General features: G+C 56.4%; 1 protein-coding gene across 1 annotated transcript in view; it reads right to left on the bottom strand.

Annotated features, from left to right (window-relative positions):
- Positions 1-12,548, bottom strand: part of ARHGEF17 (Rho guanine nucleotide exchange factor 17) — a 55,220-nt gene that overhangs the window by 17,492 nt on the left and 25,180 nt on the right. The window contains exon 2 of the mRNA XM_080817643.1: positions 917-994. Within this exon, the coding sequence (XP_080673769.1) occupies positions 917-994 (78 nt within the window). The remainder of the gene's footprint in view (positions 1-916; positions 995-12,548) is intronic.

Raw genomic sequence — 12,548 nt, 5'->3', positions numbered from 1 at the left:
CCAATGCTCCTTCCCTGTGGCGTCTGCTCTGGTCCTGGCCTCTCCTCCCTCACCCACCCTCAGTGGCTGCCCACCTTGGCTGCCCACCTTCCTAGCAGTCAGATAGACTATGTAAAGCATGAATGAGACGATATGACACCCCTGGCTCAAAGCCCTTCGCTGACTCTCCAGGGCCCCTGGTAGGGTCCAAACCTTCTTCCTGGTAGTCAAGGCACCTACCATGTGGCCCCCCGCATCCGCAGAGGACCAACCCTTTGTACTCCATGCTGGCCTCTCCTTACCTGACCTTGCACGTGCTGTTCCTATTGCTGCCAAGACAGGTGGGGAGGAAGCCAGCACATCCTCCAGGGAAAATTCCCTGACCCCCTCACCTCACAGGTGGCCCCTCAATGCTTTGAGAGTGAACATATACTCAACTCTGTGCCCAATGGGACGATGAGTTCCTGTGGCAGCGGCTTGCCTCTCTTATTCATCCTTGTGCTTCCTATTCCTGGGCTGGGGCCTGGCACACAGCAGGTGCCCAGCATTTTACTCCATTCAATGATCATTTTCCCAGTCAATGAATAAAATGGATGGGGCTACCGTGGGCAGGGGCACAGATCTAAGCTCAGGCCCAGGGCTGCCAGGGGGAGGTGGCAGGACAGTAAAAGGAGGGAGCACCTGCCCTGGGGTGGCCTGTCTGGCCTTATTAAGTCCCCTCCATGTTCTCCCCCACCCTGGCGGGGGCTTCCTCTTCTGGGAGAGTCACATGATGGGGGAGGTTCTCCACAGAGGGGTGATGTATCCCAGGGTCGTTCCTCTCTCCTCTCTAGCCTCCATCCCGTCCATAAAAATGGCTTTGTTCCCATGTGTGTGACAGCCTCCTAGACTCATAACGGCCACTCTCAGGGGCCTGGTTAATAGCCTCGAGCCTCACCTGCATCAAGGTGCGCAGAGACTCCACGTACGACTGCTCCGTGTCCAGCAGGGTCATGGTCACGTGCTTCCGCATGTCCTTGGGGAACAGAAGGCAGAGGGTGAGCATGCCTTGTTCCCCTCAGACCTCACCCCCCGCAGGCACAATGACCCGGAGAGCCCACCCGCTTCCTCTGCCTGGCCTTCAAAGCCTGCTTTCCCACCATCTAGGGCTGCTGGCTGTTACCCCAAAGTACCATGGACCTCCACTTTGCCAGAACTTGCTCACATGGTCCCCGTGCAGGGGGCACCCTCCTCCCACATCTCAAATGCCCCCCTTTCCAGGGTGTGCCCCTTACTCCTCCACCACCACCCCATGGCTGCTGGCAGAACTGGTGATCTCCTGTTCACTTTGAGGTTACCCACTGGGCTCCTGAAAAGGACTCAAAACAACCAATAACCTCTTACCTTGTCAAAGGAAGATGCCTCCAGGCCACCCCCCACCCCAGCTGCCAACTTTGAAAACCCCTCCTTCAGGCTCAGTGCTACGGGGTGAGACCCTATCAGGCTGGGCTTCACACCATCCCTGAGAGTGGAGACTGTGGCCTCCTGCCACAGATGAAGAAAAGGTGACTCAGAAAGGTGACATCAGTGCCAAAGGTCACACAGCCAGGTTGGGGCAGGGTTCACCCACTCTCAGACAAGGCTGGATAACCATTCTCTCAGTAAAAACAGGTTAACTGAGTCCTACTTCACACCAGCTCTGAGCATATCATTATTTCATCCTCCTGACTACCCTGTGAGGTAGATGATGTTCTTCTTCCCGTTTTAAGGATGGGGAAAAGGAGACCCAGGAGCTAATGCCTCCATCCTAAGCATGTGATGGTCTACAGTACGGAGTCCCTGAGGGTCAACCAGACTCTGCACCTGCCCCTCCAGGGATAGGGTGTCCATCCTGCCCTGACAGGGCAGCCCCTATTCTGTGTGAAGGCTTTGCTAGAAGCCAGGCAGAGGATTCCTTCTCTGTGTCTGACTCCCTGGACCTCAGCTTACCTACTGCCCCTTGCCACCAGTTCCTATACCTCTGGCCCACTCCTCCAGGAAGCCTTCACCAGATGGTATACCCACCTCCCCGTGATCCCCTCCCTCTGACTTGGGGACTCCGGGCCAGGTCTGCCCCCAAACCTGTCAACAATGGGACATGCTCAGAAAAGCAAGCTCCTGTGCTAGGAACTCACAGGTGGGGGGCTGCGAATGGATCTCCCTTGAGGGAGGGGAGGAGACTGGCCTTGCCCCACCCCCACCAGCTGCATGCTCTGATGGGTGACAAGACACTGGGCTTTGCCTCAGAGCCCCCAGCTACAGTCAGATCATCTACCCTCAGTGATTCGAAGGCCCTTAAAACACCAGGGCAGCTTCTAGTAGGAGAGAACATCAGTTGGGCCCACCCTAGGATGGAGAGTTTGGGAGAGCCTCAAAGGCCAGAACAGCCTCCCAAGGAAAGCCCCAGATGCTCAGTCCTCCCCTTGTCCCCCAGAGTCCTCTCAGCACTCAAAGATATGGCCTCATTTCTGCCTCACACTCGCAGGTGTCATCATCTCCACTTTATAGACAAGGTAGTCAAGTCTGAGAGGTGACTGACTTGCCCAAGGTCACACAGCTAGTGACTGGCAGAGTGGGGACCGAGTCTCTCTCTCTCTCTCTTTTTTTTTTAAAGATTTATTTATTTGAGAGAGAAAGAGTGTGCATGCACATGAGAGAGCAGGAGGAGGGGCAGAGGGAGAGGACAGAGAGAATCTCAAGTGGATTCCCCACTGAGCACAGAGCCTGATGTGGGGCTCAATCTCACGACCCTGAGATCATGACCTGAGCTGAAACCAAAAGCCGGACCCTTGACTGACTGAGCCACCCAAGCGCCCTGACCCGAGTCTCTTTAGCCACCTCATGCTGAGTTTTAGGGCCCAAGTACCCCGAGTTCTTGTCCACACTGACTGACCACAGCCACCGGCCACAGGGTCCCCAGCTGGGCCCTTACGAGCTCTGTGACCTTGGGTGACTGCCCTAGGTTCCCACATTCTCTCCTATGAAATGGAATGAATAATGTCTTCCTCCCATACTGTGAAAGCGAGGAGCTGGGAAGCGGGGCAGCTCCCTCCACAGATGCCGGGTCTTCAGTGTTCTTACTCTGCCTCAGCAAAATGGCTCTTCTATATCCATCTCTCTGCCCCACACGGAGCTCCCTGAGAGAAGAACCGGGCCAGGCTCGGCCCCGAGGGGCACAGCCTCTCTCCCCCTTCCACTCCCTGGGCCGGGCCCTGCTAGGCCCAGGGCTGAGGGTCACGGGCAGGCAGGGAGGCCTCCTGAGGGAGGCAGGGCTGGGGCTGGGCCTGCCAGCGCAGAGGGCTGGGGTAACTCACGCAGGGAGGCTGACGCTGCAACACCCGCCTTTCCCAGCCTCCTTCTGCTTGAAAGCACAGTGGGCTGTCACTCAGCTGTCAGGTAGAGGCATGGAAATTAAGGCCAGCTCCCTGTCACTGTACAGAGTGCCCTTCTGCACGTGCCCAGACACGGGTGTGAGTGCACGTGGGGGTGGGGAGGCAGGAGCGGAGTGATGCAGCTGTCAAGCAGATCAGCAGGCCCACCTGTTCTGGGCGGGACAGCCCTGTAGGCCTAGCCTCCCCCAGGGGCCTAGCCTCCCCACCAGAGCCCGTCACCCCTCAACAGCTCCGTCCTCAGACCTTTACTACAGGGGGTGCAGAAGTGGGAGAGGGAGGGGGGCTGGAGGGATACAGCAGGAAGATAGAGGGGGGCCTCTCCTACCAGTATGATTGGGACGTCATGACCCAAAGCTTCAGACTCTGCACACACAGCATGAAGACAGAGACACATGTACACAGGAGAAGCCATAAAGACCAGACACTCTGCAAAGAGACCAAAATGAAATGCAGGCAAGTCCCCTAGCTGAGAACCAGGGCCTTCAGCCCAGAGATGTCAGGTGGTGGGGAGAAACTCATCACACACAGCACAGCATGGGGAGGAAGACAGAACCAGAGGCCCCGCGGGAGCCCAGGAGAGCAGGACAATGAGAGACATGGCCGAGAGACATGGCCCAGAGACACACACAAAGGCACGGACACAGCCCTGGAAGCCTCCCCCTCCTCTTCCCCCAGAGGAGAAGAGAACCGAGCCGGGAATGGGGACACCACCATTGCCACCACAGCATGACACCCTCCAGGCCCAGCAGGTCCAATGGCAGGGAGAGAATGGCAAGGCAGGAGCATGATCGGCTACTCCCAATGCCCCATCCCCCCAGCACATACATACACCTGGGGACTGCTGCAGGCCTGCCGGAGAGAGGCTGATGAAACCTCTCCTTCCGGAGCCTGTGAACCCAGGATACCTCGGGAGACAGTCTCTGCCTACACCCTGACCCATATCACGCACTAGGAACCACTAGGCCTTACCAAGGCTGGGTCTCAGGGTAGGAGTCCACACCCCAGTTGAGGTTGCCAGCCCTTCTGCCATCCCAAGCTTGCATTCTGGTACCACCAAACCTCAACGCCCTGCCAGCCGCACCATCCCTGCCCCCATCACTAGTCTCTGAGCCACCAGGCCCACCGCCGGGCAGCTGGTGTGCCTGATCCGAGTTCCCAGTCCGCGCCCCAGCATCTACCCATGCCTCCCCTAGGCCCAGGTGCAGTGGGTTCTAGGTCTTGACCCAGGGCCCTGGCTGTGTCTCCCCCTCCCCGTACCTGGGCCTCCCCAGGCTCCTCAGCGTCAGCACCACTGCTCCCGGTGGGCTCCCCGGAGGCGGTGGCCGGGCCCAGATCGCGCATGTCTTCCAGCGCAATGGTGAACTGGGCCAGGGTCTTCACCATCTGAAGCATGCGGCCGGGCCGCCGCCAGGGCGGGGGTGCCGGGGCGGCGGGGGACGGCGGGCCCCTTCTGTCCCACCGTCGCTCCCTCCAGGGGCTCAGCCCGGCCTCCGCGGTGTCAGTTCTAGCGCCGATCTGATCGCGTCGGCCCGGGCGGCGGCGCTGTTGCCTCCTCCGCTTCGCGAGTGCGCGGGGCGAGCCTGGCGCGCTGGGCGCCGCTGGCGCGGGAGGAGGGGAGCGGAGGGGAGCGGAGGAGTCCCCGCCCCCGTGCCCCCCGCCGCCCGGCTCCGCCCGCCCCCTTTCGGCGCAGCCGGGTCTCCCCCAACACGCTGATGGCCGCAGGACCTCGCCCCCGCCGCTCCCGGACGCCGCCCCCTCCCCTTGCGGACCCATCCCCCTCAGAGGACAGAAGTTGGCGCACACCCGTCGACAAAGGCCAGTACGCTGGGAGACATGGGCCTTTTGTCCACACCTGTACCCAACCAGGCATGCACGGAACTACACTGAACAGGCCCATATACATGGAAACCTGTCCTCCGGCCTTGGTTTGTATACGGGTGTGGGTGGGGGCCAAGTGCACACACATCAACAGAGTCCCATACAGACCTGAGCCCGGACACACATGAACCCGACCCAGTGCTGCACTGTGGCACATGCTTCCGGTTCACACAACTAGAACCAGGCACAAACAGGCACACATATTTAGGGATGAGCATTCATGTACATCCCTGGACACTGACACTGTCCTCCCTTGGGGGCGGTGGGTGGGTGGGTGTGCAGAGCATTAGGGCCTGATAGCAGAAAGGGCCCACCCTGAGTCATGCCTACTCCCACCCCACCCAGTTGACCTGTGTCTGTACTTGAGACAGTCCTAGAGGATTCCAGCCCTAGGTCTCTCCAACCACCCCCCAGCATGGGGTTGGGGGGCAGCTCAGGCATTTACAACCCCTACCACCATCACCAGATGATGCTCCAGAACGTATCCAAGCATGATCCCCAGGACCTGGTCCTCAAATTGCAGGTGATACCAGAACACATCCCAGACCCATTTAATCAGGAGTGGGGGCAGAGTGAGTTTTTTTTTTTTTTTAAAGATTTTATTTATTTATTTGACAGACAGAGATCACAAGTAGGCAGAGAGGCAGGCAGAGAGAGAGGAGGAAGCAGGCTCCCTGCAGAGCAGAGAGCCCGATGTGGGGCTCGATCCCAGGACCCTGGGATCATGACCTGAGCCGAAGGCAGAGGCTTTAACCCACTGAGCCACCCAGGCGCCCATGAGTTTTGTTTTTGTACCAGCCTCCACCACCCACCAGGGGACTCTGATGCACCCTGCAGCTCACTGGGGGGGTCCCTGTGCTGTGCCTCTAGGCTGGCTAACTTTATGCTTCTTCAGTGTACTGAGGGCTCCCACACTCACCGAACTCCTGATGCCCTCCCTCAAACCTGCTTTCTGCTGGGTTTCAGGCACGGTGGACACCTTCTGACCCATCGCCCAAACTAGTCCCTGCATTCCCTTTCTCCGCCTTGATTGATATGCTCCAACCACTTCTGTTTTAACTCTTAGAAACAGACCAGGCTCTCTCCTAGCAGTGTTTTTGCTTTTCCTTTAAGAGGAATCTTGGTGTGATTGTCACCTCCTCCAGGAAGCCCTCCCTGATCCTCAGATCAGGCCAGGTGCACCTGCTCTGCGCTCTCAAAGATTCTGTTTTTCTTAACCAGATACCATAGTTGGTAATTACACATTTGAACAATTGCTAGGTTGATGGCCATCTCCTCCCAGGACACTGTAGGTCCCCTAAGGGCAGGGTCTGTGGCCCTTTGTAAACCACAGCACTCTGCACATAGATGTTGGCTAATAAACAAAATGTCAATAACTCTTCCCCCTCCCTTCTCCCCACACACTAAGCAGTCATCACAGGGAGGCAAACCCTGTAATTCCCTGCTCAGGAATCTTCCCTGGCAGCCCCAAGGCACAGGATCAGCCCCTTGCTGGCCCTTGCAGCCCCCTGCCACCTTCCCCTGTTCAGCCCTGAATCAGGTGAATCAACACCCCACAGCCCCACCCAAGGGAATTCTTCCTTCTCCTCTCCTGAGAGGGCAGGACATGGACCCAGCAGCACTGGCTTCCTCAGAGGATCCAAAATGTCCAACACTCAAATTTTAACTTCCCAACAGATAATCCCAAAGTAGTCAACAATGAAAACAGGCACAGAGAATTCCAAGAGAGAGTAGCCAGAGAAAACAGGTGTGACCCCACCTGGCAGTGAGATGGCTCCCAGGGCAGTGAGGCTGCACAAGGGGGCAGAGCCTGACTCCTGAGAGAGGCTTGCTAAGTGTGTGCTGCCCTCTCCCCTGTGTTCCGAGAGGTCCTGGCCCAGGGTAATGCCTGAGCCAGCTTGTTGAGTGAAAGAATGAATGGAAGCATGAGTGTGTCCTCTGCACCAACACCCTTGCTGGTCCCTCTATGACACTGGTTCTCAAAGGGCAGGCCCTGTGGACCCCGAGGGAATGTGTTGGAAGTGCACATTCTCAACCACCCCAACCCTGAAACACACACACACACACACACACACACACACACACACACACACACACGATCTTACAGACCTGAAACTCCGGGGGCGGGGGGGCGGAAGGCCTAGAGCCTGCCTGGCCACATCCCATCCTAGGGCACAGGTCCTGGCCGAGCCCCTCCTACCCCTGGGAGGCAGAACAAGGGTCCCCCAGGAGGGCCCCCACCTCTCTAGATTGAACCTCTAGATTCTAGAACCTCTAGATTGAACCAAGAAATCCAGTGAGTCCAGCTGCCTCTTACCGTCCCTATGGGCTGGATTATGGACTTCCCTGGGGGCTGGGCATGTTGGGGGAGTGTTTGGAACCACCAGACCAGTTGACGACAGAGTGATGATTTAAGCACAGAGGATGGACACACCCCTCGGGCAACTAAATAGCCAGGTCTTAAAGATAATCCCACACTAGCAGGAGGGCCCGTGGTTCGAGCGCCCCATCTCTAGCCCATTGCTTGATCATGGTGGCTACTTAACTCACCTTTAGTTTTCTCTCAGAACCTCCTCCCCCATCTGACCCTGTCTCCAGCTATGTGACCTGGGGCCTCATCTCCCCTGAGCAGCTAGGGGGCTGTGCATAGCTTGGACTTATTAGTAAAGTACGTCTATGCCCTCACTCACTTCAGCAGGACCAGGCCCTGCACAGATGAACCACTCTGGCTGGCATCCAGGAGCTGACAGACAATATACAGGACTCAACAGAGGGAGGCACCTCTGCCTGGGGTAGGGGGTAGTTAGGGAGTATTCAGGGAGGCCTTCCTGGAGGAGGTGGGGTTTGAACAACCTCCTGAGGTCAAGAAATCCAGATGCATGTGGGTGCCCAGATGGCAGAGTTCACGGGAGGCCGCTGCCCTAGAGAAGGGGGCAGGGCTTGGCACGGAGGCCCTGCTTGCTGCTGCTGCTTCATTAAAGATGGCTAATTACATCCAAGCCTGTTGTCATGGCAACAGGGGAGCTGGTGGGGTGGGGGAATGAAAGGAAGCTGAGAGAAGGAACAGGAGCACACAGCTGCTGAATTGCAGTGTCCAAGGATCATCCCCACAACAGCAAGGCATCAGAGCCCCTCAGGGTGAGGTCAGCCCAGATGGGTGTTGGGGACACCATGTATGCCCAGAGCACCCCAGGCAGGTCTTTTGTTGTTTGGCTGAACTGAACCCTCCTTTTAGGCGCTGACGTCTCTTTTCCTTTTGGGTATCTGCAGTTGCTTGGAGTGGGTCTGGCTCGGAATCGTTTTTACAAGCGTATGACGTAGCTGGTAAGGGCCCTCCTCTCCTCTCCATACCCTACACCCAACTGTGACACATTCACCACCCTCCTCCCACCAGCAGCTCCCATCCCCCTTAGGCCAGGGAAGATGAGAGGCGGGGAGGGACAAAGGGCTCTGCTCTGCCACACCACCACACCCTGTAGGAGAAGCAGGCTGGGCACCCCAGTTGGGTTGAACCACCCTTCTGCTGGTCCTGGGGAACACCTAATTCTCCCTCCCTCCACTCAGTCAGCTGACACTTCCCCATCTCTCAAAGAAGCTTGATACCTTGTTTTCCTGCCTCTGGACACACCTCCCACTATGAGCCCCACCAAGACCTCCTGCAAGGCTTCTTGCCCACTTGAGCCCACTTGGTCCTGTAGCTAGTGCTGGACCAGCTTGCGGCCAGGGATGAGATAGGACGTATGGATGGACAGACGGATGGGTGATGAGTACAGGCTGACCGAGTGAAAGGATGGTATGATGATAGGTGAATGAATGAATGGACGGGTGAGCAGAATGATGTATGTTACAAATGAACACACGAGTGGAGACGCAGACACATGGTTCCACGGATGAGTAATTCATGGAGTTTTTATTTTATTCATTTGATTACTTCAACAAATATTTACTGAGTACCTCCCAGGTACCAAGCACTGTGCTGGGGATTTACAAGGAAGAAAAGCAGTCCGTGCCCTGCTGGGTACCACAGTCTAAATGGGAAGACAGGAAATGAAAAAGAAATGACAAAGGCAACTCAGATTCCGGGGCAGTGGGTCTCCTCAGGCTCCTGTGGGGTGGGGAAGGGTCTCCAGCCCTTCCTATCTGCACAGCTCTATCTAAGTATCTGCCACAGAGGGTCTGGACCCCAGAGCTGCCCACACACATTGGGAGCACCATAATCTTAGAATCCTCACCATCACTAATGCTGTCGGAATACTTTTCGGGTGTCAACCCCCCCACCATTGCTTTCCAAGCTCTGGCTCCTTTAATCCCCACAGCAACTCTACATCAAGGGCTCTGTTACTGCTTCTTCTCTATTTTACAAACAAAGAAACTGAGGCTCAGGGAAGTCACCTAATGATAAAAGGTGATGCTGAGGTGACTGGCCTGCAGGGTCCATATTCTGCAACCCACCCCCTCCTCTGAGAGGACAGCCCCTCTCTACCACCCCTCCAGCCTCATGCGCTCAGCCTGGCCTCCCCCCGGCCTCCTTGGTGCACTAGTTGCCTGAACTGCCTTTCTCTGGCCTCACTTTGTACGGAGATAATGATGTAAAGAGGTTCTCCTGACCCAGGGTGGTTTTGGTGGAAGACAAAATGCATCAATAGGACATGCTGGGATCAGGGAGAATCCTCTTCCCTGGAAACCAAGCCCTGGCTAATGACCCAGATGGACCGTCTCATGTTCCTGACCCCACCGATCTCCACCGGTGTGGACTAGTGTTGGATGTCCCCGACCTGATGGGCTAGTCATTTCCCTGATGGTGCTGTGCTCCTGGGGCTTCAGGTTCATCACTGAGACCAGAGTTCCAAGAGAGGGACTACTTGGCACAGAAATGAAGAGAGCAGGCTATGAGGCCACCGCTTGGGCTCACATCCTGGTTCTACCACTTGGTGGCGATGTGACCTTCAACAAGCCACTTCCCCTCCTGGGGTCTCAGTCTCTCCATCTGCTCTCATGAGACCCCTTCCTGCTTCTTCCCATCATCTGTCCCTGTGTCCTGCATTCCCAGGTCATGGCCTGTCCCCTATAGACCTTCTCTTCCAGAAGGAGGAGCCTCCCAAGGCCCCACAGAGTTCCCAGGCAGTGTCCAAACCACAGGGCTCCCCTGAGACTGCTGCTCAGGCTGGGTCCCAGAATTCTGGAGAATGGGAAGGAGAGATCGAGGGCCAAAGGGGCCTCAGGTCCTTCCTGCCACAGGAAGGCCGCTGCTCTGCTTAGGTGGGCCTGTGAGTGACATGACGTGTGTCCCACCTATGTGGACTTGCCCACGTGTCTGTGTATACCTGTCAGCGGTCCGTCACCGCGTGACCACACAGCCCATCGCGGGGAGATGGTCCGTGTGGTTCCATGGCAGAGGTGAACAGCGAAGGCCATTTCCATGATAATCAAAAGCAGCCATAGCTGTTGTTTCCTGAGCATCCACCACGTGCTGGGGACGAGCCTAGTACTTGACACCGCTGTCGCATCTTATCCGCAGAGCCACCCGGGGAGGTGTGGCATCTGGTACTTCCCGAAGACAGCTACCCCAGCATTCTCCGTGCCGCCTACTCTTCTTTTAGTGTGCTACTGACACTCTTCCATAGCCTGATGAGGCCTGGGTCCCCTCCCCCTTGCAACGAGGTGATCTCTGTGACTGCCTCGGTGAGCGGAAGACAGCAAAAAGCAATACCATGTGACTTCCAAAGCTTGGCCATAAAAATGCCATGCACATCCTTTCACCTTGCTGTCTCGGATCCCTCGTTCCCGGAACTAGGCTACTGCGCTGGGTGGAAGCCCAGGCCACAGGCAGAGGCCACGTGTAGGAGCTGACCACCCAGATAAGGTCCCACCCAGATGCCTGCATGCACTGCCAGGTCTCCTAGCAAGGAAGCCTCCAAGGGGATTCCAGCCCAGTCACTAAGACTGAGTGAGAACTACCTAGCTGGGGAAACTGAGGCTCAGAGAAGTAACAAAGCCAGGTGAAGCCAGGAAGCGGCAGAACTGGGCTAAGAACCCAGGGTCCTTAATGTCCTGAAGGGAGAAGGGAAGCAAGGGGATGACTTCTGCGCAGACCTAGATTTCATCTATTGGCCTGGAGGAGTCCAGCTGGGAGCCCTCGTCCCGGCAGCACTAGAAGATCACCTTCTAGAAACTGACCCTGCTGGCTGACGGAAATTCGAGGTGGCAGCTCTCACTCCCTGTGCTGGGGGCTCAGGCCCGATTTCTGGCTGATGAACCATGCTGGCCACTACTCAACCCAGAAGAAACGCCTCCCCCCACTGCACTCCTGACCCCCTTCTGGACCTCCAGGAGGGAAGTGCACTCCCCACACCCTTGGTGGGGTCTGACTTTTACTACCAGCTCACATCCACTGAGGTGCTGCTTCTCATGTATTATCTCATTTCATCCTCACACCAATCCTCTAAGTTACGTATAGCTATTACCTCCATTTCACAAATGACTGAACAAAGGCTCCAAGAACTGAAGCAAAGTGCCTAAGGTCAAGAAGCTGGATGTGGCAAAACTGGGACTTGCCAAAACTGGGATCTGGCCCCAAGTAATCAGCCTAACAGAGAGGCAAGTGACTTCCTCAAGGTCACAGAGCATATAAATGAATCAAGCCAAATGCAGGACACCTTGAAATAGATGGTGACAGTCTGTATTCTCTTCCTTGGATGACTGGCAATAATAGGAGAGATGGAAACAAGAGGAAGGTCTGTGTCCACAGCACCCCCTACCCCCAATAGGATCCAAAGGGCAGAGCCCAGGACTCTCTGTGTTCATAGCTGTGCCCCTGACCCACACTAGGTGCATAATACATGCGTGTCAAACGACTGACTTGCTCTGTAACTTAGCGGAGTCACTCCACACTCTGGGATCCTTTCCTCCTCTGTAGACAAATGGGGAAGGAAGGAGGGTTCAGGTGGACTCCAGATTCCTCACCCCTGCTCCCTGAAGGAGGTGTGTAAGTGAGACCACGCCTGAGGCAGCCAGTGGACAGCCTGCCCAACCTCCTAGATTTCAGGCACCAGGATCCAGCCTTCGGCTTTAGTGAGAGAGCTGGGCCTCCAGAACTGCACTTCCAGCAGACAACCCCAGATGGCAGCAGAGGCCTGCATGGCAGGAGCTGCGGTGCTTGTGGTTTAAATTTAACTGGTCTTTTTTCATTCGGGGTTTTTTTCCCCTTTCTTCTTCTCTGCCCTCCCCCATACCCACTTAATTTCAAGAAGATACAGCTGGACCTTCCAGCTTGGAAAAGAA

This window comes from Martes martes (genome assembly GCF_963455335.1).
Source record: "Martes martes genome assembly, chromosome: 10".
Taxonomy (NCBI): Eukaryota; Metazoa; Chordata; class Mammalia; order Carnivora; family Mustelidae; genus Martes; species Martes martes.
The sequence above is the reverse complement of the archived record's forward strand: the minus strand, read 5'-3'. Positions and strand labels throughout refer to the sequence as shown.